General features: G+C 46.5%; 1 protein-coding gene across 6 annotated transcripts; it reads right to left on the minus strand.

Moving 5' to 3' along the window:
* Nucleotides 1-923: 923 nt before the first annotated feature.
* Nucleotides 924-27,798, minus strand: BLM (BLM RecQ like helicase). Of its 6 annotated transcripts, none has more exons than XM_032964108.2 (23): nt 27,407-27,798; nt 24,818-24,897; nt 23,971-24,078; nt 22,306-23,177; nt 21,724-21,777; nt 21,231-21,356; nt 20,304-20,439; nt 18,187-18,953; nt 17,671-17,832; nt 16,612-16,730; nt 15,220-15,333; nt 14,507-14,605; nt 13,765-13,913; nt 12,989-13,095; nt 12,228-12,388; nt 11,054-11,249; nt 10,081-10,274; nt 9,471-9,612; nt 8,338-8,543; nt 7,504-7,699; nt 6,736-6,858; nt 5,811-6,066; nt 924-4,813 (listed from the first exon to the last, which is right to left on the minus strand). In XM_032964108.2, exons 3-23 carry the CDS (start codon nt 24,075-24,077, stop codon nt 4,585-4,587), a joined length of 4,515 nt encoding a protein of 1,504 aa, XP_032819999.2. In that variant the 5' UTR covers nt 24,078; nt 24,818-24,897; nt 27,407-27,798; the 3' UTR covers nt 924-4,584. The 6 variants fall into 6 exon arrangements, with proteins under 6 accessions (XP_032819999.2, XP_032820002.2, XP_032820000.2 ...); XM_032964111.2 differs by having other exon boundaries at nt 5,976-6,066; nt 27,407-27,797; XM_032964109.2 differs by having other exon boundaries at nt 924-4,816; nt 5,976-6,066; nt 27,407-27,797.
* Nucleotides 27,799-27,945: the final 147 nt, after the last annotated feature.

The following is a 27,945-nucleotide window of genomic DNA, read 5'->3' on the forward strand; positions in this document are numbered from 1 at the left end:
ACATTTTTTTTTGCCCGTATTGAAACGGCTGTACGCCGTATGGAGCTGAAAACTCAATTTCCCTGTACAAGAATACGGGGTAAACCGTATGGGTTGACAGCTTTGCGAATGTCTGATGTGCGTGTTTGTTGAACTTGTTTCGCATCGCGCTAATCGGAGGTGTGGGGAAGGACAACAAACTGAACAGATAAAGCAGTTCTAAAGAAATTAGTTTTCTCAATCTACATGATTTAAAAGTGCATCGCTCCAGTGGCTTCCTGATATCGCAAGGAAGTGCGTTCCAGACGACCGCAGAAGCGCATCTGAAAGCGTGAAATGCGGTTTAAGTGATACAGTATATCTCGTGTGTATATATACTATACTTGAACATTGGCACAATAGAGGATTTGCTATCGCGTTGAGGAAACATTGAAAAGTTACCAATATATTTTTTTCCATACGTTTTGTTATAAAAGGGTTACGAAACTGACCCGCCCCTGATGGACATCTGTGAAAGAGAGCTTCACAGCTCATCGGATTCCTCCAGCAGTCTAAATAATGATGCTGGTAATCTTATCAGCTCTTCATTTATTTAAAGATGAAAAAAGTCAATATTTGTAATTTGATGGGAGCCAAAAATCGGATACGTTGAGGTTGTTGCATTTATTGTATGAATAAAGCAAATTGTGACTTAAACCGGAGTTGTTTTGTGTTTTTTTTTATTTTGCCCTTGTTTTATAAGTTGTCAGTGGGCTCATATTTGCTTAATCACATGCGTGCTATTGTACGATACTTAAAAAACTCGGTGAATATTGCAGCTGTAAATTAATGAGCTGCATTCGTGGGACATTTATTCCGAATTGAATAAAAATGTAAAAACACATCACAGGCAAGCGTCGACTATAGAATATTCAGAAATTATAAACCTCCAAAAATTCAACGGATTGCTTCAAAAAATCTTTATTAACACCGAAACAACGCCAACGTGTGAAATAATGCACGACTGACGCCGTGCGTGTATCACCACTAGTCATACATTTATACAAATCGTAACAGCAACCGAAGCCTTCAAATCCAACAAAACGTTAAAACTATTAACAAATTATAAACACTTTCTCAACGCCCACAAATCAGGCAAAAATACAACTCGAGCTATTACTGGTGCTCACAACCTCTGCTGGCGAAAGGCCCTCCACAAGACGGGAGGTCAAGAGCCAACTACTCTCCCACGCTGGTCATAACGCATTTGGAAGGGGTAGAAAGGACCCACGTTACCCCCACCTGCCGATCCACCTATACATTACTGCTGGTGGGCTGGGAGATGGAACCGGCGTCCACTGTGCTAACCGTTGCAATACAGCAGCATCCTGTCACGAACGGAAGGTTAGTGCTGGTTAATAACTGTAACAACATTTGCAAGTGTGGTCTTAATTAGGCACTTGGTTTCAAGCGTCATAATATTTCCAGGTTCCACCTCGGTCCTGTAGCATACGTATCGTTCAGATGATAATACAACCACAATATGAATACACGTACAGTGATCTCTCTTCACTGGCCAAGTCGACAATGGTCACAATATGGAGACGGCCGAATGTGGAATTTCCAGCACTGGCTCAGATCCTCAAGAACAAAAAGCCAAAGCTGGATTGAACATGGGAACATACATAGGACATAAACAATAATAAGTACGACAAAAGTCAAGTCGGATACCATCAATGAATAATGGTAAATAAAAAAGAATGGTAAAGTCAGTTCGGTGATCTGCCCAGTGCTATGCTAATTTACGAGATGAAAGAGACAGACATATAGTTTGTTCCATTTAAGTATTATTAAATCATGGCATACATTATTTACTGTTATGACAAAACTTGCTAAACTATACTTTCGAACTTGCCAATTTTGTATTGTCCAATACACACATGACATTACCTTTAAATTAAATTGTACTTACATTGGCATGTGTTCCGTGTATCATCTTCTGGGATCCAATTTATCTACATAAAATTACGCTTTTCCTACGCCACCAATTGTAACCACTCCCAGCATTCACAATTCGGGTTACGTGAGAGAAACAGCTGTTCTCAACCCATGCGGACACGGCCCGCCAGGAAGGAGGGAGTGGCCGTAAGCCTTTCTGGGATGGCATAGGCTGCGGCATGGATAACCATTCAGGGAAAATATTGAATGTGTAGAGATGGTCAGCACCACATTGCGACGATTAAATACACCGATACACATTAAATACATTTACTTTCTAACACGCAAAACACACTCGTCGTACACAACATGAAGCATGCCTTACTAGCACTGCAGTGACCGGTGTGTGTATTGGCATGAGTAACCTTAATTGTGTGGGTTACGCATTTCACAGCAGTTACAACCTAAATATTCGAAGATAACTAATGCTTATCCACGTTGAACATATAAGATTGTAATTTATTGTAAAAATGTTTTCTGTTAACAAATATTTTTTTACATTTTCTCCATGCATTTAATATGACATTGGGGTGTTCGCAGCAGTTCGCAATCCTGTATATTGCATGCTCAATTCCAAACCAACTTCCTGCATTTTCCCACTCCCCACTGAGAAAAAACTTGGCTCTCCATGATCTCCTCTAGTTTGAAACTACAAACACAAAACACAATTGCCAAAAAAGGGACATTTAAATATGTATCCAGACTTTTTTAGAATTTAGACTAAAAGGACTTTGATAAACTTTCTGATAACCTGTAGCCAATTTATCTTACTTGTTATAGCAACTCGCCACAATAAATTGTGCACGTTACAAATCGGACTTATGTGTAACATTCAAGATATGGCACCGACACACAATAATAGCCTAGCGTCTTAAAGGGAAATGCAACCCACACAAACACAATTAGGTCCTTTTTCAGTACCAAAATAATATTGTTCCCTAGCAATGTAATAGTTGAACTAACACGTGCAATTAAAGCACACAGTCAAGTTCCTCCCTATAGAACAATGTGAATGCAGCCTTTGTGGGTTTTCACATTTTCTTCCATGCAAGTTGGTCCACGAACAAAATAACATGAAACAACTTTCACTGTTGTACACGGTGCATCGTGGTGTAGCTAGAGTAGTGAGGCTCCAGCATGGCTTGGATGCCAATTATATATAGGATGCAATGGCATCGCACCTGAAACTCACATTTTGCTGTTCTTTTCAATTCCGTAAAAAAACGAGTTAAGCTTCAAATCGCATTGGACAGGTCATGAAACCCAGTCTTGGTATGTAGTAACAAGACAGCTATTTATTCTTTTGGGTTGTCTTCCTTGTCCACTTTACAGCACACGGCACAATTTTTGTATGAACTAGGTGAGTAAAGATTCATCACCTGAAATGTAATCCCATTACTCGCAAATGCAGAAAATGGTGTAAAAACGAAGTTATCCCTTCAACCAAAGAAGATGATGTGCAAGACAGAAGGCAAAGCATCGTCGAAAGAAATCTATAGCCTCATGAAATTAGACCGTAACACAGGATGGTGCAACAGAACAGAACAAATCACGCAGTACAAGTGAGACATCACAGAAAGCACAAATTAAGCAGCACATATTCTGAACGCAACAATGCAGGGAAAACAGGCAGCGTAAGTGGGACAGTACAAACAGCACCAATGAGACAGTATAGGGCAGTACAGACAAGATAGCAGACGGTATAAATAAGACAAAAAGGGATGACTTTGATTTAAATTGTGCCTACTGTACTCTTTGGTTCTTTCGGTAAAGTCACGTAGGTAGAAATAAATAACATAACGACGTTTCGATCGCAACGCAAGCAATCGTCATCAGGCGGAAGAATCGATGACGATCGAAACGTCGTGATCTGTTATGTTTTATACCCACGTGACTTTACCGAAAGAACCAAAGAGTATGGATTCCTGCAGTCACGAAAACTTAAAATCAACATTGTGACTACTAATTGTGACAGATCATCATATCACATCAGGGGTGAATCGATACGTGCACACTCATAACCAGTTGCAGATATTCACAGCAGGCATCAAACCATAAGCATTGTGCTGACTGCCTCAGTGGGGATTGCACCGATGACGGGGCTATTCAGCCACGGCAGCAAAACTAAAATTATACATCTGTTGTTTAACACAGCCTTCTGTGACTTGAATTGCTCATGTGAGAATGTGGAATACTTTGTTGTTAAAGCAAAGGGTCAAAGGGCCCGCAGGCATCACTGGAATGTGCGTCACCGGGCACTGGTGATACTGACTGCGCCTGTAAACCCTCAAGTATTTCCACCAGATCCACAACTTATGTGCAAAGCAGACAGAATATTTTTTTAGCGGAAATCAATACTAATGCTACGGTGCAGTGAGCCAAAGCACACACGTACACCAACGGTCGCTCGATATACATTTATTTATTATTTTAAAACAAGGTCTTTGCTGTCGTCAGTCCACGAGTCCAAATATGGAGCGCTGAAACAACCATAAACCGGGGAATAAGAGAACATAAGCAGTACCCGCACTTGTGCCGAAACGTAGTAACGTTGGACCGAGCCGTGCTTGTGGATGAACTGCAGCACTTCGTCACCCCAGTGTGTCCCGATAAGGAAGCGTCGACGACTCATTTGTTGTAGGGGAAGGTGGTACGTGCACCCCGCGGTGTGGGCATGGCCATGAGTCCCGGCTTGCGATTGAGACCGGTCCAGCTTGCGCCCATCGCGCGACTGGGGGGGGTGTAAGAGCTGTCCATGAAGCCCACCGCACCCCCGCCACTCTTGCCGCTTCCGCCCTTGCGAGCGCCGGCCCGGCCCTTGCCGCGGAATTGGCCGCCGCACCCTCTGCTCGAGTAACTGCTGTGGGCAATGGAGAAATGGTGGAGAACGGAGGGGGTGGGGGCGAGACGTTAACTACCTCGCTTAGTGTACAGGAGGTCGTGGGTTCGATCTCAACCCTGACCCCTGGATATTTGGGGTTTGCGTGTTCTCTCTACCTGTGGTCACGTGGGTGTTTCTCCGGGTCCTCCGGTTTATCCCTCAACATTTAGAAACATGCGTTTAGAGTAATTGCCTGCGATAAATTTCCACGTGATAAGCCACTTCGTTGAGCAATCATTTGTGCGGTCAGGTCACTTCTGAAAAAGAGGCTCAGTGAGCCTTACCTGGTAAAATAAAAATAGTTAATAGAGAGGCAGCAGTGGGGAAGGAGGCATGGACGCAAGCTGGCCAAAATCACGGGGGTCTAAAACTATGCTCACGTCAGCATAATGGCAACCCCCGAGCTAAAATCAATACACTGCAACTTCAATCTTTTCCCGGAAACACACCCTCACAGCCTAAATGGGAGCAAGAAAACAATCCTTGCAGTGGTGCTTCAGTTAAGTGATGGTACCACGCGTGCATCATATCAGCCGCCACCACAACAAATGTCGTCAAGAGCCATTATGTGATCGGCAAACGGCCGTTTTAAAGGCTCTGCGTATACCGGCCTCACGCGGAAAAGGTCGTCGTAGGCAAAGTGCGGTTGCCTTTTCGAGGACAACAAGGTCGATGTCGCAGCCCTCCAAGAGACTCGAGCTTAAACGCCTGTGTCACAGGGTTGTCCAACGTGAGTGTCAAGCTTCTTTCATTCGAAAAAGTCAGTCATAACCATGCATTGCAGCAATGTGAATTATTACAATGTTTTGATGATGTAATACATTAGCCCCTAATTGTTTGTTATATCTTGAATCTGTGTCATACTTGCATTAAATCAAGAGCCCCCTTTTGGAGGGTACTTACATGCATCTAAACAGTGTATTTTACACGCCTATTCGTGTTCATCGGCTGCCCTCTGTGGGGAGTAACTCACCTGCCCTCCGCGCTGTCCGCCGAGACTCTACGCCGTTTGTAGTTATTGCCCTTGTAACTCCGGCCACCGCCTCTCGCCTTGCGCTTGCCCACCCTGCCACGGTGCCCCGAGCTAAAGTAAGCGGAAGACGATCCCGCCGATGGCGAAGGGGATGGGGGGACGTACGGTGATACGTGGGACGTGCCAGGCGACTGCCCGGGTTCCATCGGGCGGCTGCAATCCAGCCACGTTCCTTCGGTAGAGTTGGTGCCGTTCCCTAAGGGCAGAGATGCATAAATGCAGGAGTTTAAGACCAGTTTAACACGTAGGCTTTCGCGACCAATATCATCCATAATGAAGGTTTTGTGGGTTAGATCGCGTAAGTATATAAATGTATCACTAAACCCGCCACCACCCAACACAGCCAATTATTAAGGTTTGTTTTAAGGAACGAAACAGGAAGATTTATCCACAAATCTGGCTGTCGCCTGATGAAGCTAGTTGTAATTACTGGCGAATGCAGGCAGCTATTTTGACTATACTGGGCTCTTAAGTACAGCAAGTCTAGGGTCTTAACTCAGTTACGAATAACTACACAAAACCATTATTTAGTTTTTCACTTAATATACCGTAATCCAGCCTTGAGGACTAAAATAAATACGGGTTTCTTGCCACGTGACACTCTTTGAAGGACATACACACTAGGTGTGCTACCGAACGAGTGTGGATACGAGGTATATGAAGGGAATCACGTAGTCGTTACGCGACATCATTTTCCAGTGATCATTCTCGGACAAGAAGTGATGTTACCCTGCTCAGTGCGACAGCTCAAATGAAAGTGGACTGATCCCATGATACAATGTTGACGGCATTATACCAATAAGAATAGAAGACTAGAAGGGAAAGTTTCACACCAAGTAGCCAACGCAGGTGTGTAGGGTCTTACCTGGAAGGCGCCACTGCGTGTACTTGCTCATGACCTGCAAGACCTCAGTGCCATACTTTTGCATCTTGTCTTCCGTGACGCCCTCGATCTGCAGGAGAGCCTCCGCATCGTCCGAGAAAGATTCTGACACAGAAGCGTGCGGGGGGGCGGGGGGGGGGATACAGGGATGTGGTCATCAACGACATTCAAAAACACAACGCATTCAAATGATTACAGGGCCGAGCTCATCTCCGTTTCTGACCCTTAGCCAGCAGGGGGAAATGTATAGATTTTTACGGGTGGTAATCTGTACAACTGTACGAAGACCACTGTTGACGGTACTCTCTTTTCATCAGGGTCACAGCGACAACCGGCAAGGTCGGTCCACGGACAGAGGTTTGAACTCGAAACCTTCAGGTAGTTAACATCGTGCCACGGTGGCGAGATGTTAACTACCTCGCCTGGTATACAGGAAGTCGTGGGTTCGATCCCGACCCTGACACCTGTATATTTTGGAGTTTGCGTGTCTTCTCTCTCTCTCCACGTGGTCGCGTGAATTTTTCTCCGGGTCCACCGATTTTTCCCTCCACATTCAGAACCAACGTGCGTTCAAGAGTATGCGGCTGCTATACATTTCCACACGATAAGCCACTACTACTACTACTACTACGTTGAGCGATCATTTGTGACAGCCGTGGTCGCTTCTGAAAAAAAAGCTACGCAGCTCAGTGGGGGGGGCCTTACGCGATGAGATGAAAACATTTGGAAGGCCGCGCGCGTCCTTCGTACCCGCAATCTTGCGCAGCGTGACGGTGCTGAAGATGTTGTAGTACTTGATGCCACGCTCGTCCCCGAGGCGCCGACACAGCTCGGTGAGCTCCTGCGCACACTGCTCCGCCATCACCTGCGCCGTCGAGGAGCCTCCGCACACCTGGGCGCGGCTGCGGCGCATGCTGCTGCAGCTCTCCGTCTCCTGCAGCTCCACCTGGGGCACACATCGGGGGACGCGCGACGCGACTCGGTCTAACAATTGCGCTGCCGCGAGAAAATCGTCGTCACGCGCTCCAACGGCCAGGTCGGGGGTTTTTGTTTTCATACCATCTCCAGCAAAATTTTTCATCGTGGTTGCGGGTCAGATTTTCCCCGCACCTCCGATTCGCACGGTTGGCATATGATTCATCGGCATTGGTCAGAAACATCACGCTGGTCGTTAGCTCGTAGTGGGTTTCCTGCCATCGGGAGGGCAGGACGTGGGGGGCGACCGCCATTTAACAATTTTGAGTTCATCAACCCTTTCCCGTTCCGACGACGTACAGGCACGTCGACGTACACGTACGGCATCCTACGTCAACGGAACGAAATCGGAGTAAAAGGCCATGCGGGAGGGCGTGTGGCCCAGCTTGGCGCCAGCCATCATCGAGTGCGGTCGTGTCGCTGCGGTTCACCGCGGTGAGTAGAATGTCTTTACGCCTCCTCTAAATAAAATGAACGCTGAACCGCTTGCGCGCTCCGAGATTCGGCGGCGAAGGGGACACCCAGCCTGCGACTTGCAGACGTCTCGGAACCGGACAGGGGTGACTAAACCCAATTGTCCCAGCTTTAGGCTGCGGAACTGGCTCGCACCTTGAACGCCGTTCCAGCGAGCAGGTCGTTGCCGCGCAATCCGACCCCGACGTACGACACCGCCTGGTCGTTGCCGGTGATGTGCAGCTCCTCGTGCAGCACACCGTCCAGCACCAGCTTGCGGAAGAGCCGCTCTGCGTTGTGACGCGAGAAGCTGGAGCCAACACCGAACATGGGGCCCGAGGTCACGCGGGCCGACTTGGTGCCTGCGTGGGGGGGAGGCGACAGAAGCATGTTGCAATGGTTATGAGTTATGTTTCAAGGGTAGAGTCGACCTGTTTTTTTAAACAGATTTGCCCACGTCCAAAATTTCGAGCGATTAATTCAGAATGCTGCGCTACATTTGTGGGAGGCAATGGGAATTGCACCAAGAGGCATTGTTGTATTGTGCTCCAATTCACCCAGGGGTCTCTTCTCCCCGCCTTCCAATAACCTACACAGACCAACGTGGTCAAGTATGGTCAAATAATCCCGTCGACCCGCACAGATTCGGGGAGGTCCCCTTTATCCGCAGAGTCTTCCCCCCAACTTGGCCTGGCTTTTGAGACGTTTTACCATTTCAAGATTTTAAAATCGACGCCTTCCTTCTCCAAAGAGCCGATGCGATCAGCAAGGCAACTAGTTTACAATGAACAAAAAAACACAGGCGTACGCTCATTATCTAATTTATTTAGAACTCATTGACATGCTAATGTCTCTGCTCCAGCAGCTGCCCCAGCAGACCCACATCTCTCTCTCTGCCCGCCCCCTCTCTCTCTATTTAAGGCCTCGACACAGAGGCAATGGGTCTCTGTGTGTCGATGTTGTGTGTCTCTCTCTGCTTGTGTCTGTCTGTGTGTGTCTGTGTTTTGTCTCTCTCTCAAATTTAGTTCTTCCTGATGATGACTGCTTGTGTTCCAGTCGAAACGTCGTATTCTATTATTTAGTTTATTTTCTTGTTACACGACTTTACCGAAAGAACCAGAGTAATTCCTGCAGTCACAAAAGCTTCAAAAATTAGAACTGCTTTTAATGTTTAGTCTGTTGCCCTTCCCCCGCACCTCCGATGAGCACGGTCGGCTACGTACGGTGCAAAAGAAGTTCAACGTATGTACGTACACACACACACAGACAGAGCCAAACACGCGGGGTACCTAGGAAGATGTCGACGAGCATGTTGAGGGTGTAGCGCGTCGTCGCTAGGCCCCCCCTGCTCCCCCAGCGGCCTCCGCTCAACGATTGCAGGAAGCGCACGACCGTCTTAACGTTCTCCGTCACGTCGCGCAAGCGGAATGTCTGTTGTGGACAAGGAGGCGCCGTGCCACCATCGTGTGGTGAGCAGTTGAGCTCGACAGACAGGTGCCTCAGATAATGTCGGCTTGAGTACTTATTCAGCCTGCGGGTCTGTGTCCTACTTGCGATACGACATTTTCAGAAGGCTCCCCCCCCCCCCAGGTAGATATGACATGGATATCAGAATTCACCGAAAGCCGTACATTCTCATTAACTTAAATACATTTAAATTACTTTAAAGTTCATTTCCGAATTTTACATCTTAACCATGTGTATATATGTGTCCCCACCAAGTTATGTTAGTAAACGCATTTTTAAAAAAAACTTTGATTTATATAGATAACAGTCTCTCAATAAAATGGCACACGAACATTGAACTATCGATACACAGGTAAGGATCAAATGTGACTCTATCCAGCACTAAACTTCTGCTAAGGATTATTTTTTTAAAGGAAGACTTTAAGACCTCACCTGCATGCTGCTGCAGTTGTCGCAGGCCACGGTAGGGTTTTTCCGGCAGAACCCTGGGTCGAACCCCTTCTCCCCAAAGTAGGCGAGCAACTGCAGGCGCCGGCACTCGGAGATGTTCTCGCAGAAGTGCACCATGCTGTAGAGGTTGCTCATGTGCATCTGCTTGCTCTCCCGCGAACCACCTTCCCTCTCCGCTGCAGCGTCAAAAACATCAGAATGTAAACTATTTTTTTTTAACAGGTTAAGGCCCACTGAGCTATGTGTAGCTCTTTTTCAGAAGTGACCTGGCCACAAATGATAGCCCAATTAAGTGGCTTATCATGTCGAAATTTATAGTAGCTGGTCAAATACTCTAAAAGCATGCTGATCCTAAACGTGGAGGGAAAAAACCGGAGGACTCGGAATCCACACGCGCGCGGGGAGAACGTGCAAACTCCAAATATACAGGGATCAGGGTCGGGATCAAACCCACGACTTGTATACTACGACTTGTAGTTGACAACTGGCCACCGTAATGAGACATCACGCAACTTCAGCAGAATACACGGACTGTGTCGTTCACGTGACAGTGCATTAGAGTCGATGCTGATCACCCCTCTGGAGCCGACATGATGAGTAATGGGGTGGAAGTCAACAGTGGTCACCCTATAGGGAGACCGGCCCCCGTCATGGGAATGTGGAATTTCCACCACTGGCTCAGGGCAAACAATGTAAATAATCATTGCTTTAACGACTGGCTGAGCAGAGAGACACTTTAACGTTGAACCATGAGAGCATCAAAGTACAAGCAAGTTTTTATTAATTCCTTTTCCCCACCGTCTACAACCACCTCTCTCAGTGAAATAAACACGCACCCGTTAAATCCCGTCGTTTTTATCCGCAATGTAAATCCACGTTGCATTGCACTCGAAAAATACGTGGTAGTTCCCACAACCAATACGAAATCGCGACAGCCCCTCGCGTAAAAACTCACAGTGGATGATTCTGCGCAATCGCGTGACGTCGCCGTAGCCGTAGAAGAGCACGCACTTGGCCACGATGCCGTCGCGACCCGCGCGGCCAGACTCCTGGTAGTAGCCCTCAATGGACTTGGGCAAGGACGCATGGATGACGTAGCGCACGTCTGGCTTGTCAATGCCCATGCCAAATGCTATGGTGGCGCAAATGACCTGCGGCAATGCACAACCGACGCATGTAAACGCAGCATACACTCAAAATATACGGCGTACTTTTTTTTATTAACAATGCGGTGCATTAAACACTATTTCTGTTCCGTGGTGGCACATGCCTGTAAGCCAGCTTCAGGCGAGTAACTCCTACCAATAAGGCGACGAGGTAGCCAGTCTATGCCAATAATCAATTTAGACTAGGGTTGTTAAAAATGTTAACTGGCAAAACAGTACTCTGAAAGTCAAGACTCGGTAATTGTTTCTCGTGGAACTTTCGTAATTAATGCACGAAATGGCACACAAATCGAAATGGTGGTAGGCCTAATGCACCACATAGTACATTTGCCCTCCTGCCTCAGTTAAAAGTGCAGCGGTGCAGCTCCTTTCTCATGCCACCATTTGCAGAAGACGCGCCACTAGAGGGCGCTTTAGAGGATATTTTTCTAATCTTCCACGGGGACCGAACATATTTGAAAAGGTGGGCATACCCATACTTTACCCCACCACATGCGACCTACCGATATTTAAAATACTGGGTGGACAGAGGCAGGGAGATTTAGGAAACCTATCGGTGTTGCAACTGCTGCGCAGAAAGATTTAATCTAACTGGCGACCTCTATACTGCAATTACCCGAGTACGAACCATGGCACCACACATCACTAAAACACTTCAAAAAACGGTTTAGAACTTTTTCTACATGTGCTGCAAATCGTTAACTTTTTTTTACCGTTTTTTCATGCCATTATTGGTCATGACATTTTTTTTTTTTTAACAAACCTAATGCACCTTTACATCTCACCTAAAATCATTCCACCATCCAGCTGTAGTCTTCTCAAAGGGGACCTTATTGGCAGCTGTGCCTGTGCGGCGCAAGTTCAACGCAGCGCCTGGACTGCAGGTGGGCATCATTCTGCCACTACACTGGGAGAGAAGCCTCTGCCAGATGCATCACCAACGGCAAAAGTGCATGCACGAACCTTGCACCTGCGCTGGTTGATCCAGCACTGTTGCGACTGGTCGCGCTGCTTGTCCGTGAGCCCTGCGTGGTAGCTGAGGGCATCCAGCCCCGCCCGCCGTAGGGACTCGGCCATGGTGTCACACTCGTGCCGCGACAGGCAGTAGATTATGCCCGAGTCGCCTGCGGACACACAAAGATCCACTTGTAGCCTTTACCGGACTGTTGGGGGAAAAGTGCTGTTAGCGAGCACCTATGAATGCCGGTACGGCAGACAAGGGGGTGGTGGTGTGGCCAACACCATTCGCAGCCACCTTGGGTTTCCCCCCATCCTACGGTTTGCACACCACATCAGCTGCTCATTTTAGGCTGAGTCAACCTAGGGGAGCCCCAGGACTGGTTCTGATATAACTGAACTGGGATTGCTGGGTTTGTAGCGCAGTGTGCTACCCACTATGCCACCACTCCCCAGAATACATGCACGGGCACACACGCGTACATACAACACAGATATTTAGACTAATGGCAAGGACTGTTAGCAAAGACTCATTAAAGTTAACTGAGCAAATAATGGGGCGGTGTTCTCAGAACCACAAATGGCCATTAGTGCCAAAGGTGACATCACGCCCAATAATAATAATAATTTAAGGTTTAATTAACAAAGGCGTGATGACACCGGAATCATTATACTACTTGTAACGAAAGATGCACATGGATAGACATTTCATGCCACATCGAGGCAAAACGACAGCAACACGTGTGTGTGCGTGCGTGCGTGCGTACGTGGGTAGTTGCTGCGTATCCACTGCAAGCAGTCTTCCGCTACCTTCTTGGGCTTCTTTGGCAAAACCTCGTACTTCAGGTTATCCCTGTTGAAACTCTGGATGAACCTGGGAAAACGGTGAAGGTCACACGCCAACATATGCAAGATCATGTCATGCTAGGCTGCTCGGAAGACCATGAAAAACACCGTCTGCATTGAAGCCAAAAGGTGGTGAAGATCACCTCAATATATACTAATGCTTCATCATCAAGACCATAGCCGAGTTGACCTAGGGGATGCCCAGATCCTATTCAGAAAATTGTTATCAAATGTAAGCCGTGGCCGGGAATTGAACTCGGGTTGTTGAGTTTGTAGCGCAGCACGCTAACCACGGCACCACAGCTCACCGTATCCAATTAGGCGTGCATGCATGCACACACACACACAGGACCATGCCGCTTAAAAAACAAATACAGAGATCTGCCGTATAGCCTAGACTGTAGGGAAAGTGCTGTTAATGAGCCCCTATGAAGGCCAGAACGGCGCACGAGGGGGTGGGTGGCCAACACCATGCCCGGCCACCTTTTTCTACCCAGTGGTGATGTTTACACACCGCACCAGGTACTAATTTGAGACTGAGTCAACCTAAGGGAGACCCATGACTGGTTCAGATAATTGTCACCGATGTTGGCGGTGAGCGGCAATTGAACTTGGGTTGTCGGGTTCGTAGTGCAGCGTGCTAAGCATTACATTCCTGCTTACACACACACACACACGCGCATATGAGAGTACGCACGTGAGCGGCGCGTTCATGGTGAGCTGGTGCAGGATGTCGGTCTGCACACGTGTCGTCGCCGTGGCCGTCAACGCCATTATGGGCACCGTCGGGAAACGGCGCCTCAGCTCCGACAGCCGCTTGTAGTCCGGTCGGAAGTCGTGTCCCCACTGCGACGTGCGGATTGTGAGCGACACGTGGCGAGGAGTTGTTATGAACGGATCAGCAAGGGAATGGGAAGGTGCTTGGCAGAGTAGACTTCCTTTAAATGTTGCCAACTTAACCCTTTCGTCATCACTCTGTGGTTGATAAAGTGCCACTTTGTATCAAGTAAACAACGGTCATATTTTGGAGCCTCTGAAATCCACTTTAGGAATGCAAAATTTCCACCACTGGCTCGGAGTTGCAACACAGGCAAGTACTGCTGCACACTTTTTTTTGTGTTTGGTTTGTTGTCCATCCCCTAAACCTCCAATTAGCACAGTTGGCTACGTATGGTGCAAAATAAGTTAAACGTGCATACATACATACAAACAAGACTATAAAATATTTAAACTTACAAATATAGCAACCACTAAAGTCAGTATTTTCCAAATAGTTCTTGAAATGTGAAATACACAGTGTTACATTTTCTGCACGTTATGGCCTGTTGAAATGACAACAGTGCGAAGTCAAATTACACGTCTCTGAATGTTGCTCGAGGCATCTGCATGTCCCACACAGTGTATTCATTCGAGTGGATGGCAATAAAAATAAACCTTACCTGGCTCACACAGTGGGCCTCATCGATGACAAAACGGGACAGCAGCTGCCTCTGGTAGAGATTATCGAGCGCCGACAGCAGACGAGTGCTACAGCTCAACTGCGCGAGAGCCACAAGCAGAGAGGCAACACCGACACAATCCAACCAGATTGGAGTGAGTTTAAATTGGCCATTCAATCGACTTAACCGGTTTAGACATGCAGTCCAAATGGAGTTATTCTAGTTTTCATCATTTTCGTTTTTTTTTGTAAAGCATGCAACCTTAGCTCAGCTCGTAACAGACTTAGCAAGTGTACTTCACGGGCACATTCTTAAGTAATTAAAACACCGTGACATCATTTGGTGTTTAATATACCTGATGGGACAGAATGTGCAACGGAAATTTTAATGTCAAATTTTTTTATTGTTCTTGCTGGGCAGAAGATGCAGTTGGATTTTATGACCGAACAAGAGTACACGAAAATTAGAAACAGTGCTGTCACAGAGAAAATATTCCCCTCTAATACTCGATCAGTGCAAGGAAGATACTGGTGGCGAAAAATAAATATAATTGCAGCCCGAAGTGGCAGGCTCATGTGAAAATAATATCCGGGTCAGACAAGGCATCCTTGGCCACAGGCTCCCTCACACTTGGTGTGAATTAACAGTTATACCTAGAGTCTATCTATGCAAGTTAAAGTGGTGGCCTTTTGCCCATGCACACACGGTCGCACCTTTTCTGGTGTCACATATAAGAGCTTGACCACTGGCTCCTTCTTGGCAAGCTGCATGTAAATGGCAGCCAGGTCTCCGTCATTGATATCACCAGAGAGGTGAGTCGCCGGGATCTGTGAGACACGCAGCATGAGTAGCACCACTCACCATACACACCCACACACTCTCTGTACCTGCTCCATCTCCCGAAACATATACACAAGCACACTCTCTACCAACTAAGACAAATATTCCCCATATAGCAAGCACCTATAAAGGCAGGCACGGCACACGAGGGGGTGGGTGGGCAGCCGCACGCCCGACCACCTTTGTCTCCCCAGTGGCGATGTTTACACACCGCACCAGGTACTCATTTGAGGCTAAGTCGACCTAGGGAAGGCCCAGGACCAGTTAAGTTAATCGTCACTGGTGTTGGCCGTGAGCAGGAATCGAAATTGGGTCGCCAGTTTGTAGTGCAGCGTGTTAACTGCTACTCTCCCGCTGCCCACTCTCTCACATCTCACACTCACTCGGACACACACACAGACATGTGCGCAGTAGTCATCCTTCATCACACATACATACACACAAACGTGCACATTACGAACATGGCATGTAGAGAAAAGCATCTGCTGTAATATAATCATGATCTTCCTCCTGGAATTCCCTCCAAATTTGCTTCGCGGTTTTCTACTCTAAGAAATTAAATCCACCATGTAATTTGTTTACCTTGGAACGAGTTGGGATGAATGGTTCATCCCTCCATGATTGGAATTTCGATATTGAGTCGTAATTATATTCACACACTTTGTTTTCTCTTGTATTGTATGCTGTCTGGATAATAGTCTGAATTTATTTTGCTAACACTGACCATTTGATGCATCTATTGTGAACATAATAATCAATCCATATATCTCGATTAACAAAAGATTGTCACTTTTATAAGTGGAACCTTGATGATCACTGTTATATTTATATTTTGAGCAGTTTTAGAAGTAGGACACTTTTATAGTTCATATTTCAGTTATGATACTGGGCACACAATAATGTACACACTTTCGCATTAACTTTGTAAGGCTACTTTGTACTTAGGTAATCCCTTAAATAATGACTGGGCAGCTGTCAGATGGACACTTGAACTTGGAAAGTTAACAGTCAACCTGAGCCAGTTTGTTTAATGAAGCAAGTATGCTAACAACTCGGCTACTAATGTACCACACATTCACTATAACCATTGATTAAACGACCTAGGATTACATACAATGCACAGGACAGATTAAGATTAGATGTAGATGATATTAATTATTTTAGATCAGATGACTGCCAACTGAAATTGTCTTTTACAAGAGGCATCTTGATCAAATTTAAGCTGCAGTATGCGATTGTCATGGGTGCTGTAAATTGCAACGCACATCAAGTGATGCCAAACGCTGAACTTGGTCGACGATGAGAGACCTCAGCGGTGACACCACCACGCTGACACCCGGTGACAAGCACGCAGGCAGCTGGTAACACAGACTCTTACCACCCCCTGCACACACACACATACATGTATGCAGACACAATACTCAAAAGACAAAGGCTTAACCTTGTAAACCAGGGGTAAGAGACCTCAGGGATGAAGGTGCCACGGCACATACTGAGGTGTGTTTTATTTATTTAGTTGGTTTTGTTTCACCAGGTGAAAACTCAAGAGGCCAGGGTAGAAAAACCTGGCTCATCAAAATTATAAAATCAAACCAAGCATCACATCCCAATGCCTTTATCTTTCCATTGCTGATCTTCAAACACTGCACAAGATACTCGCAGAACGCTGGGTTGCCTTAAGCAAGGACTAGCACAGACTCGGATACCATTTGCGCACTGATTTCATGCACGGCCAGGAATTGAACGTGGATTTGCAGGTTTGTACCTCAGCAAGCTTACAAAAATATAAACATCACTGCGCACACACGCACTCAAAGACAGACTGCCATGACGTGCTTTGGTCAACCCCATCAGTCAGAGGACTGAAACCCCTTCCCCCCACGGACAACCTCCAGAATTGACAACAAACAGTACTACGCAGGAATATGGAAAGTGCATGCATATTACACAACAACAACAAACGCCATTCGCCACTAAGTGGCACTGACGTCACCACACAATAAACAAGGCAAAGATCCCCCATATAGTTGTAACAGACTAGAGGGGCAAGTGCCGTTGGCGAACACCTACGAAGGCCGGCACGGCACACGAGGGGGTGGGTGGTCAACACCACGCCCGGCCGCCTTTGTCTCCCTAGTGGCGATGTTTACACGTCGCACCAGGTACTCATTTAATGCCGAGTCGACCTAGGGGAGGCCCAGGACCGGTTCAGATAATCGTCACCGGTGTGGCCGTGAGCGGGAATCAAACCCGGGTCGCCAGGTTCGTAGCGCAGCGTAGCGCTAACCGCTCCCAACACAATAAACACATGCATACATACACACCGGTGGGCATGAGAACAAAGCAGTCCCGGTTGAACATGGCTGCGTTGATAGCTTCTAGTTGGTTTTTGCGAAAGCGGAGGAGGCCAAACTTGTGCCGGAACACCTTGAGCATCTCAGCGGAGTGGGGGAACGATGTCCCTTGGAACTCGTGCAGAACTTGCGCTGATACACACACGTGATAACAAAATAACAATAGATATTACAACTTACTTGACAGGCAAGTCTACCGTAACTATTTTCTTAACATGGGTTACATAGAATAAAACATTTTGTTTCTGGTTGAAACTTGTTATCGTCGATGGAAAACATTTTTCCTGCTAAACTCTTTTTGCTTACACATACTGTGAATTTCTATTTACATCAAGTTTTAATTTCTTTGATTTCAGACGGACTCAAAGATGGCTCGGTAAAGTACCAATCTCGATGGCCAACGACTCGTGATCTGACAAAGAAATTGATTTACAACGCAGTGACATCGACTTTGAAGGAAATCGTTTAAACGACGGCGAGTTTTACCTTCGCGTAATGAGCTTGCGGCGATCGGCAACCTCTGTGCAGGCGTGGCATGGACGCCCGTAGGCAGGCTTTTACGCAGTGGGGGTCCTTCTTTGATTGGCTTGGGTGTCTCACAATCAAAGCCTTCTTGCCCATCTACGCAATCACCATCCGCCAGCTGCTGTGCCCAACTTTCATCATCGTCGTTAAAGTCATCGATGTCAAAAGCATCGTCGTTTCTGTCCTTCTTTTCGGCGATATTTTCCGAAAAGTCGTAATCGTCGCTCAGATTGTCGTAGTCGGGGGCGTCTTCACGAGCACGGTCGCACGACGGTGGAGGTCGCCCCCGCGGGGTCTCCACGTATGCGGGAGGCACGTGTGTAGCCCCGTGTGTGGCGTTGGGTGTCTCGTAGCTGGCGCTGATGGCAAAGGGACTCCAATTTTTGCTGACATCACCTGGGTTTCCAGCCCTGTGGCTCACAGCGTCACCACGACCGGCACTAGCGGCCACAGCTTTCGTCATGAGCGATGGAAGATTTGAACCATCATCGTAAATCCCGTCAGAGTAACCATCATTATAAAAAGAACTCCTTGATTTTGAGCTCGCGCCTGGGTTTGGGGTGAGGTTTGAGTCCTGATTTATTACATTCACATCCGAGCTTGAATAAAAGCTGGTGTTCATGAGTGGCGGGTTTCCGTTGCTCTCCACTGATCTCCGATCTTGAGCATCTGAAATCGTGGGTGGTGGGTTGGTTTCCAATCTGTCCAGCTTCCGCATAATGGCTTGGCTGAATGGAGAGCAAAAAAACACAAATGTTCATATTATTATTTCAATTGCACAGTGCCTACACAATCACAGTCACTGCAAATTGCAGGGAAATAAAAATGATTTGGAAATGTATACTGTTAAAGTAAAAAATGTGTAATGTGGTTATATTGGTATTTGCAGCATTAGCTGAATGTGCCATTGCACCTGGCAGTAAGCTCAAATGCATGCCAATTTAAATGTAAGTGGAATCAAACGTGTGGCTGTATTCATGGTTGTGCAACTTCAAATGATTGCCATCTTCACTAACTGCCACATAAATGAACAATATATGCTAATATTGTGTAAATTCTCCTCATTCATAAGGCATAGATAATATATTTTAAGGTCCATGTCCAAAATATTAGCTTAGTATATAGTTATACAGCCATAATAATTTTAAAGGCAATGTTAATCAATTACAAGAGGAAAATATATCCATTTGGAATTGTCCATTTGGCTGTTTATTTTCCCTACACAACACCATACTTGCTTATGTAAGTGCAATTCACATGTGACTAAGCAAGGTTGTGTGTGTCAATACTGGCTAATAAGCATTTGGTTGTTCTGGTTTATGTACTTACATTGCGTGCGGTTGTATGGGAGAATGTTAGTGCAAATGTACATGCAGCAGCACTGTGATTGAAAATTTGTTGTATACACAACTGGCAGTGTGGTGAGAAATGTAACTGTGCCTGTTTTCAAGTTTATTTTGTTTACCCAGGTAGAAACGCAAGAGACTAGGATCGTCTCATTTGCAAGAGTGGCGAGGGGAATTAGTCCGCGAGTCGTGAGCGATGATCGCTATGTACAATCCCCAATAGAGTAAACGTCCAATTCTGGCAAACAATGGCCTACTCTTGCAAATGAGATTAGGGGATCTTTAACGTCCGCTTTCAAGCCAATGGCGAGTATTAATATGTTTATTACACCCGCAGTAATAATCGGGGTGGCCACTGGAGTCGCACCATGAATCTCTGGAGCAAGCGGCACTGTCGATTGGCCACATCACCGCACGTGCGACGTATTACTATTTTACGCTTAGTTGCAAATTCTGATCTGAGGCTGTACATGCAGTTGTAAGAGCAATTCTTTATGCATTTGTAATTATAGTTCTGCTAAATTTTTACAGTGCAGTTGCACTTACAGGTGTATATTTAACTGCATGTGTACATGAGGCCTTGTATTACTATATATACACACACACACACACCTGTACTTTTTGCTGTGCAAGTGACTGATATTTGTTTGGCTACATTTTTCGCTCTGCATGCCTATTGCTGCTGCGGTGTGCGGTTGCAAGTTTATTCATGCACGTGTGTGCGACACCCACCTCCTGGCGAGGTGCGAGAGTAGCTTGTGGGTATCGGCGGGTGGGATAGGCAGGCTCAGGATGGCGCTGTGTGGCACAGTCTCCAGCAGAGCGCACATCGACCGTGACACATCGCACAGCATTGCACGCAGTTGCTCTGTACACAGGCAGCACATCAAACACAATCTTAACCATCGGCCAGGAGGCCACATGTCTTCAGATATGCTTACAATAGGCCAAGTGTGATTTGTTAACTACATCTTTCCGAGTCATGCATTGTGGTTTACCAACAATCAAGAGTTCGTTATACATATGCCAGGGCGGTGGTGGCATACTCCTGTAATCCAGCATGTGGAGGTGAGGGTCGGTGGATTGTACAAATGTTGTGAAACTCTGTTCCCTTTGGCATCAAGGTGCCATACCCTGAATCGCCAGAAGGCAGTACAGAAAGTGTATTCATTACCATCTTTTCCATCTCTACGGGAATACAGTGTTGTCCCCTCGTGCACATGGTTGTCTCCGGGTGCTACAGCGTCCTCCCACTTGTACAAATACGTATCGTTAAATCGCCTGAAAACATCTTAAAATAAATATCCAAAGCAGGACTATTCTGAAAAAGAGTCATATGAGTCGATGTGGCTACACTGGATAAGTTAATTGTTGTTATTATCAATTCACATGCAAGCACATCTTCAAAAAGCTTTGGCTGTATTTTCTGTCATGTGTGAAGGGACTTTGTGGGGCACTATACAAAATATTACCCTCCATATAGCCCCGCAGCCTATAACACCTGCTATAGACTCAACCCTGCAGAGCTTCCAGCTTGGCATCTGATGAGATCAGGTACATTCCGGGTGATTTTGTCATGGGGTTTCATTATAACTTACATAGGATTTGCATGCCACGTGTATGCCACTATTCCGAGGCAGACGGCAACATGCCCATTACCTCGCTCTGTGGGTATACTGGAGGGCAGAGTTTCGGTGTGGCCCAGGCTGCTCACAGAGACGATTGGTGGGGGCGACGGAGACGGCGGCACATACTCGTCCTCAAATGAGTCGTCCTCGAAGTCAACTGTGGGTTCAAGGGTGATGCTCAGGGCTCGAAGGACACGCCGTGGCGGTGATGATGAGACGGTGGTTTACGACTGCAGTTACGGTTGGTTGTACTGCAAACTTTCGATTATCCGGGATAATGTGGGGGGATGGGTGGCCAAATTAACTAGAATTATGGATGATGCAAAATATCTGCATGTTACCAAGCACGTGTACATATTGCAAACCTATGTAGAATGGGGTTAGGATTTATAACGTGTCATACGTTTCATTGTTTCTTTCAAGTAATCGGTTTACGTCGCGACGTGTTTACGGCCATGCAGGCACTGAGTGCATGGTGCCACGCATTCCGTCATTTACCATACAAAAGCGCGACAAAAACTTACGTTCATTGAGTTCGACAACACCCGGGTCGTATCTCATCTCTTCACACGGAGTTCCTGTAAATGTCCACAGGGAACCCACATTATTAAGCAATGAAATGTATGGGGCCAAACCTCCCCGGCACATGTAACTCACATTTCCCATTATATGAGCTACAGTCATTCAGTAGTACTGGTAAATGACTTGAGCAAGCCACACCATAATGTCCAGGAATCTTGACCAAACTGCGTGGGTGGTTGATTTGGACTGTCTGCATTACAAACAGACTTCGTCATTGTATTCCATGAGCTTTTCGCTTAAAATACCTGAGGATAAAATTCCAGGCTCCAACATCAAAGAATGAGCCATTGCGTAGCAATGTAATTACACATTTTAAAAAATACAAACATAAAAAAAATACTATTTATACCATTTTATTACATGCGAATATGTAATAAAGGTTAGGCCGCTCTACCAAGAGATGATGGATCACACTTTCATTGCACCAAGTTAATTACTCTATACAACGAATTGATTGCAAATGTATCACATGTACATATTTACCACTTAATCAGTATATATTTTTTATGCAGTCCCTTGTGTACCATTAAAGCTTGGAGACGTCTGGCCGGTCTGCAAATCCATCCCAGGAAGTAGAGGTTGCTCAGGAACTAACACCGTAGCATCGCCACAGTCATCATCATCCTCATCATCGTCATCAATGAAGATCCTCCCACGCTTTCTTCTTATGACGATGTCATCATCACTGTCGTTAATACACCCGTCATCAACGGCTACGTCCGAAACAGTAATGATGCTGTTGGAAGTGCCTGAGAGGCAAAGAGCTGTTGCTGGAGCGTTCTCTTGAACGAGACCTCCGCCATTAGATGGTTCGACTGCAGGCAGGGTAGAGCAGTTGCGAGCTTTCCGTTGTTGGTGGGCTGATCCCACGTCGAAGTCATCAAGGTCCGAGTCTGGGTTTGCATCATCAAGATCTGTTCGTGCGTTTGCCGTAACATCGTCGACCGCACTCTCAATCTTCTGCGCGCTAATCGGGCATGTACGGTCACCCATGGGCGTCACCCATGCCACTTGACGCGCCGGAACCGGCGCCGGCAACGTGACCGCGGGCTGATCCGGCGAGCGAGTCCCGGTCGACGGGAGCTTGTCGCTGGTAGGCACCCGAGAGGTTGTTGCAATCGACGCTGTTGCCAAGGTCGTTGCGGTCTGCTGAGCGGACGGAGAAGGCTTCAGATCTGGCCTCTGCAGGAAGGTGCTAATGCGGCTCTGCTGCGAGTTCTGCAGAAGTTTTTGTGGACCCCTGTTGGTTCCGACAGGCGGTTTCTTTGTCGGACTGCCAGGCAATTTGTTTGCAATGAGAACGCCACTGGAGGGAGCAAATGTTCTCTTTGGAAGGGCACTGGACAGTTCTGGAATTGTTGGGCAGGATCCTGTCTTTTTAAATGTGAATCCAGCCCTGTGACACACAAACGCCCACACACAACGTAAAATTATGTTGCAGTGAATTTACTAAGCATATGATTGGAAGCTACAGACAAGAGCCAACACGCTGTGGGGCCAATTTTTTCAAACAAGTTGCAGTTCTTGCATGTATAATTATAAATCTTCGCAACATATTGTTTGAGCTAAACAGCCGATTAAGGCAAGCTACATTTTCCACTCTTCTGGTATTTACTCACATTCTACAATACGAATATACAGATACATATAACCACAAGTTAGTGTGTTTAAAATATATATACAATAGGCGACGTTTTGAGAAATGGCTCTTCTTTACAGAACATAGAGAAATCGGAGCGATAGAGCGGATATTAAGAGTTGGAGACTAACTGTAAACTTTTATTTTACCAAGTAAAGCCCACTAAGCTATATAGAACTTTTTCAGAAGCGACCTGGCCACAAGTGACAGCCCAATGAAGTGGCTTATCATGTGGAAACTGATATCAAATACTCTAAAAAGCGTGATGTTGATCCTAAATGTGCAGGGAAAAACCGGAGGACCCGGAGAAAAATCCACGCAACCACGGGGGGGTAAGAAAGAAATGCAAATTCCAAATATACAGGTGTCAAAGTTGGGATCGAACCCACGTCCTCCTGTAAACCAGGCGAGGTAATTAAAATCTCACCACCACGGGTGACCACTCCTTTGTGTATAAATGTCCTTTGCTGGACAACACTCGCTGTACGTGTTTACCGGCACTTGTCCGCACAACGGTGCGCGTACAGATAGATGTGTGCGCGATTCTCACTTGGGCTGGGCTGCGGGAGGCGTGAGAGCGGCATTGCGGGAACGCGATAGCTTGTTCTGATGCAGCCGCAGTTGCTCCTCGAGATTATTCTGAGGCAGGGGGTTCATCCTGAGTGCGCACATTCATACAAAACATTAGGAACACCCATCACTGCAGGGCCACGTTTCACCACCACCACCACACCATCAACAACAAAAAATTACCATGCTATAACGCGCCAGATTTTGCAACCTCAAAAGGTGCCGAGCCAAGTTAAGGGCTGCTCCCAAGGCCTGACCAAACAGACGGTGAGCCTTTCGCTGTTTCTTGAAAGTCAGAGTGAATTTTATGTTGCGGATGTGCAAAGGGATTAGAGAGTTCCACACCAGGGGTCGACAGCAAACAAAGTAGTAAGCATCAACCAATTTTGTCAATGCACAATATAAACAATAGCAATTATAATTAAGAGCCCTGTACTATGCAACGCAGTGGGTCATGTACAGTTTCCACCAGCGGTTCAGGGCCCACACAGTGGGTGAAAGTCTGCAGTTGATGGGGGGGTGTTTTTGACTTTCAGAAGTGACTGACAGCATGACGGATAACATTCTGGAGGGCGAGATATGCAGAGGAGATGACAGTGAAGATACAAATGAAGACACTCCATAGACTGTGTGGGCTTTCATAATCATCACATCAACCTGCCCACTCAGATCTCAAATCAGCACTAAGCATCTCAGGACGATTTTGCGTGGATCGCTAAATTATATATCCCATGAGCGCATATGAACGGCAGTTCTGAGAGTTTCACCTGCTGGCCACGGCTAACATTTGTGGTTAAGTGATCTGAAACTGACGCTGGACCGCTCACCTCACCAAATCCGCAATGACCAACGTGGCGAAGTATGGTCAAACAACCTCCATCGTCCAGCAGGGGGGCTTGACAAAGGGCTGTACAACACAATTATTAAACACAGAGGCGAAGTGTTCACTTGAAAAGGGATACACATTCCGCATCTCGGCTGAGACTTGTAACTCGTGCCCTCACACTACGGCAACGTTGTTGCATTGCGCACAGCACCAGCAATGAAAAAAAGAGACCTTTAAAGCGACAAGCAAATTGCGTCGTTATCGGCATCTGAATCTTTTAGACTGGAGACATTCCGATGAGCTGCGAAGCTCTTATGCTGCCCTGGCAAATGTGTAACGTCTATCCCGAGATATTTAAAGTCTCGGTTTTTGTTGTTGTCAGTAACGTGTTAAAATAACGATACTGTATCACTCAAACAAGCAATGCGTTTTACGCGCGAGTCTCCTTTTTTTGCAGTCTTGTGAGACACTGGCACGATACGGCCAGACGTTCGGTACTGTAGCTCAGCGTACAGTGCCATTAGCTTACCTTGTGTCAAGGCGCCTGTGAAGTAAAAGTGCCCAAGTCGTAAGCTCATTATTAACACTGTTGAGCTGTTGTTGTGAACGTGTGGCTGTGGGGTTCAGTGTGGGTGCTGGTGGTGGTGTTGATTGCTGATACTCAGTTTCAGTTTCATTTATTAGGCATAGCCCTGTGAGCCATTCGGCTCTTGAATCATCGGATGCAACCGCAACAAACACAAACATTAACAAGAAAACAACCTAAAAGTGACTATGTCACTGCGCAAACAGAAAATCCAGGGGAAAAAAAACAGCAAAATATGACAGAACAAGCACCGTACACCAACGCTGTTATGGAGTGACTCATGCTGCCAGCTGTGGAAGCAAAGTTTGGTAGCACATATTATGTATATCGTTTATTGTTAAATTTGAATCACAGTTCCTATGATCACTGTTACGTTGTTTGTATAGCTTCATTTTGGTGATTTCGAAAACGTATGGTTAAGCCATGCTTACTCTTTGGTTCTATTGGGTAAAGTCACGTAGGTGAAAATAAAATAACAAAAAATCACGACGTTTCGGCCACAACACAAGCGGCCTTCATCAGGTGAAGGGACGAGCCTGTCTGGAGGACAGCGCTGGAGTGGAAGAAGCCACGCTTAGATCACGACATTTAAGCTTGTGATCGCGGCATCTTTTGAGGAAGGTCAGCGTCTCGATGAGTTGCGACTTCTTGTCCCGTTGTCTGTTAAAAGCTCTAACAGATAGGTGAAAGCCCTCCCCATAGAGGTTATCAATTCTACGGTATGGTGGTGGTGTTGAAGTGCAGAGTTAGCCTGATAACTTTAATCTAAATTGTCTTATGGTTATTATTGTTTGGCTTGCATCCCACTGGGATTTTTGCACACAGCATTGATATACGGTGTTTTTTTCCTGGAAGGCTTTGCTGTTTTTTCCTGGATTTTTCTGTTACGCGTAGTCACTTTAAGATGTTTCTTTGTTCATGTTTTTGTTTTGTTGTGGTTGCACCCGACTCAAGAGCCGCATGGCTCACAGGGCTATACCTAGAAAATGACACTGAAACGTTTGAGTACCCGTGTGGCCGTGGGGTTCAATGTGGTTGGTGGTGACTGTTGTGAGCGTGTGGGTAAGGGCTTCGGTATGGTGGTGGTGGTGAACGTCTGAGTACCTGTGTAACTGAAGGCTTCAGTGTGGTGGTGGTGAATGTGAGTACCTGTGTAACTGAAGGCTTCAGTGTGGTGGTGGTGGTGAACGTAAGTACCTGCGTAACTGAAGGCTTCAGTGTGGTGGTGGTGGTGAACGTCTGAGTACCTGTGTAACTGAAGGCTTCAGTGTGGCTGTGGGGTTCAGTGTGGTGGTGGTGGTGAATGTGAGGACCTGTGTAAGTGAAGGCTTCAGTGTGGTGGTGGTGAATGTGAGTACCTGTGTAAGTGAAGGCTTCAGGGTGGTGGTGGTGAATGTGAGTACCTGTGTAAGTGAAGGCTTCAGGGTGGTGGTGGTGAATGTGAGTACCTGTGTAAGTGAAGGCTTCAGTGTGGTGGTGGTGGTGAATGTGAGTACCTGTGTAACTGAAGGCTTCAGTGTGGTGGTGGTGAATGTGAGTACCTGTGTAACTGAAGGCTTCAGTGTGGTGGTGGTGAACGTCTGAGTACCTGTGTAACTGAAGGCTTCAGTGTGGTGGTGGTGGTGAATGTGAGTACCTGTGTAACTGAAGGCTTCAGTGTGGTGGTGGTGAACGTCTGAGTACCTGTGTAACTGAAGGCTTCAGTGTGGCTGTGGGGTTCAGTGTGGTGGTGGTGAATGTGAGGACCTGTGTAAGTGAAGGCTTCAGTGTGGTGAATGTGAGGACCTGTGTAAGTGAAGGCTTCAGTGTGGTGAATGTGAGTACCTGTGTAACTGAAGGCTTCAGTGTGGTGGTGGTGAATGTGAGTACCTGTGTAACTGATGGCTTCAGTGTGGTGGTGGTGAATGTGAGGACCTGTGTAAGTGAAGGCTTCAGTGTGGTGGTGGTGAATGTGAGTACCTGTGTAACTAAAGGCTTCAGTGTGGTGGTGGTGAATGTGAGTACCTGTGTAACTGAAGGCTTCATATGAAAGGCAGTTCTGTGGAGTTCAACGTGGTGGTGGTGATGGTTGTTGTTGGTCGGAGGCCTTCCCAGGCCTCGCCTCTACACACAAACTCCCGCGCGATCCCACTGCTACTAAGGGCCGCGCCCATTGGTCGCCTGGCCGTGACGTCACCCACAGGGTGCGTTCGTTAACTAAAACCCCGCGGGATCCATGTCTGTACAGTAGCCGTAACTCCACAGTTACTGTAGTGTCTATAACAATGTTTACGCGCTATGAGGAAGGGCGATCGCCCGAAACGTCGCCTAATACATATTTACTTTCAGGCCCCCGTGTTGACGAATGTGTTGAGTGGTTTTTTATTCCGTTAAGTCACGTAGGTAAAAAACAAACAAATTAAATAAAAGAAAAAATTAAAACACGACGTTTCGAAGGCAACACATGACATAACCGAATAAAACCAAAGAGTATGAATTCTTGCAGTCACGAAAGCTTCAAATCAAGAATTGTTTTTTTTTTGTAATTAAATATCGCATCTAAA

Source organism: Petromyzon marinus, chromosome 31 (genome assembly GCF_048934315.1).
Source record: "Petromyzon marinus isolate PM22_M1 ecotype Great Lakes invasive population chromosome 31, UKy_Petmar_22M1.pri1.0, whole genome shotgun sequence".
Lineage (NCBI taxonomy): Eukaryota > Metazoa > Chordata > Hyperoartia > Petromyzontiformes > Petromyzontidae > Petromyzon > Petromyzon marinus.

Excerpts from the sequence above, each read along its gene's own strand:
- BLM (XM_032964107.2), bottom strand. The coding sequence starts at position 24,077 with ATGAACCCCCTGCCTCAGAATAATCTCGAGGAGCAACTGCGGCTGCAT. Across the intron at positions 16,731-17,670 it reads CTTTGTTCTCATGCCCACCG|GGGGTGGTAAGAGTCTGTGT; the intron begins GTGTGTATGTAT and ends GTGTGTGTGCAG. Across the intron at positions 14,606-15,219 it reads TATATGTGACACCAGAAAAG|TTGAGCTGTAGCACTCGTCT; the intron begins GTGCGACCGTGT and ends GCTCTCGCGCAG.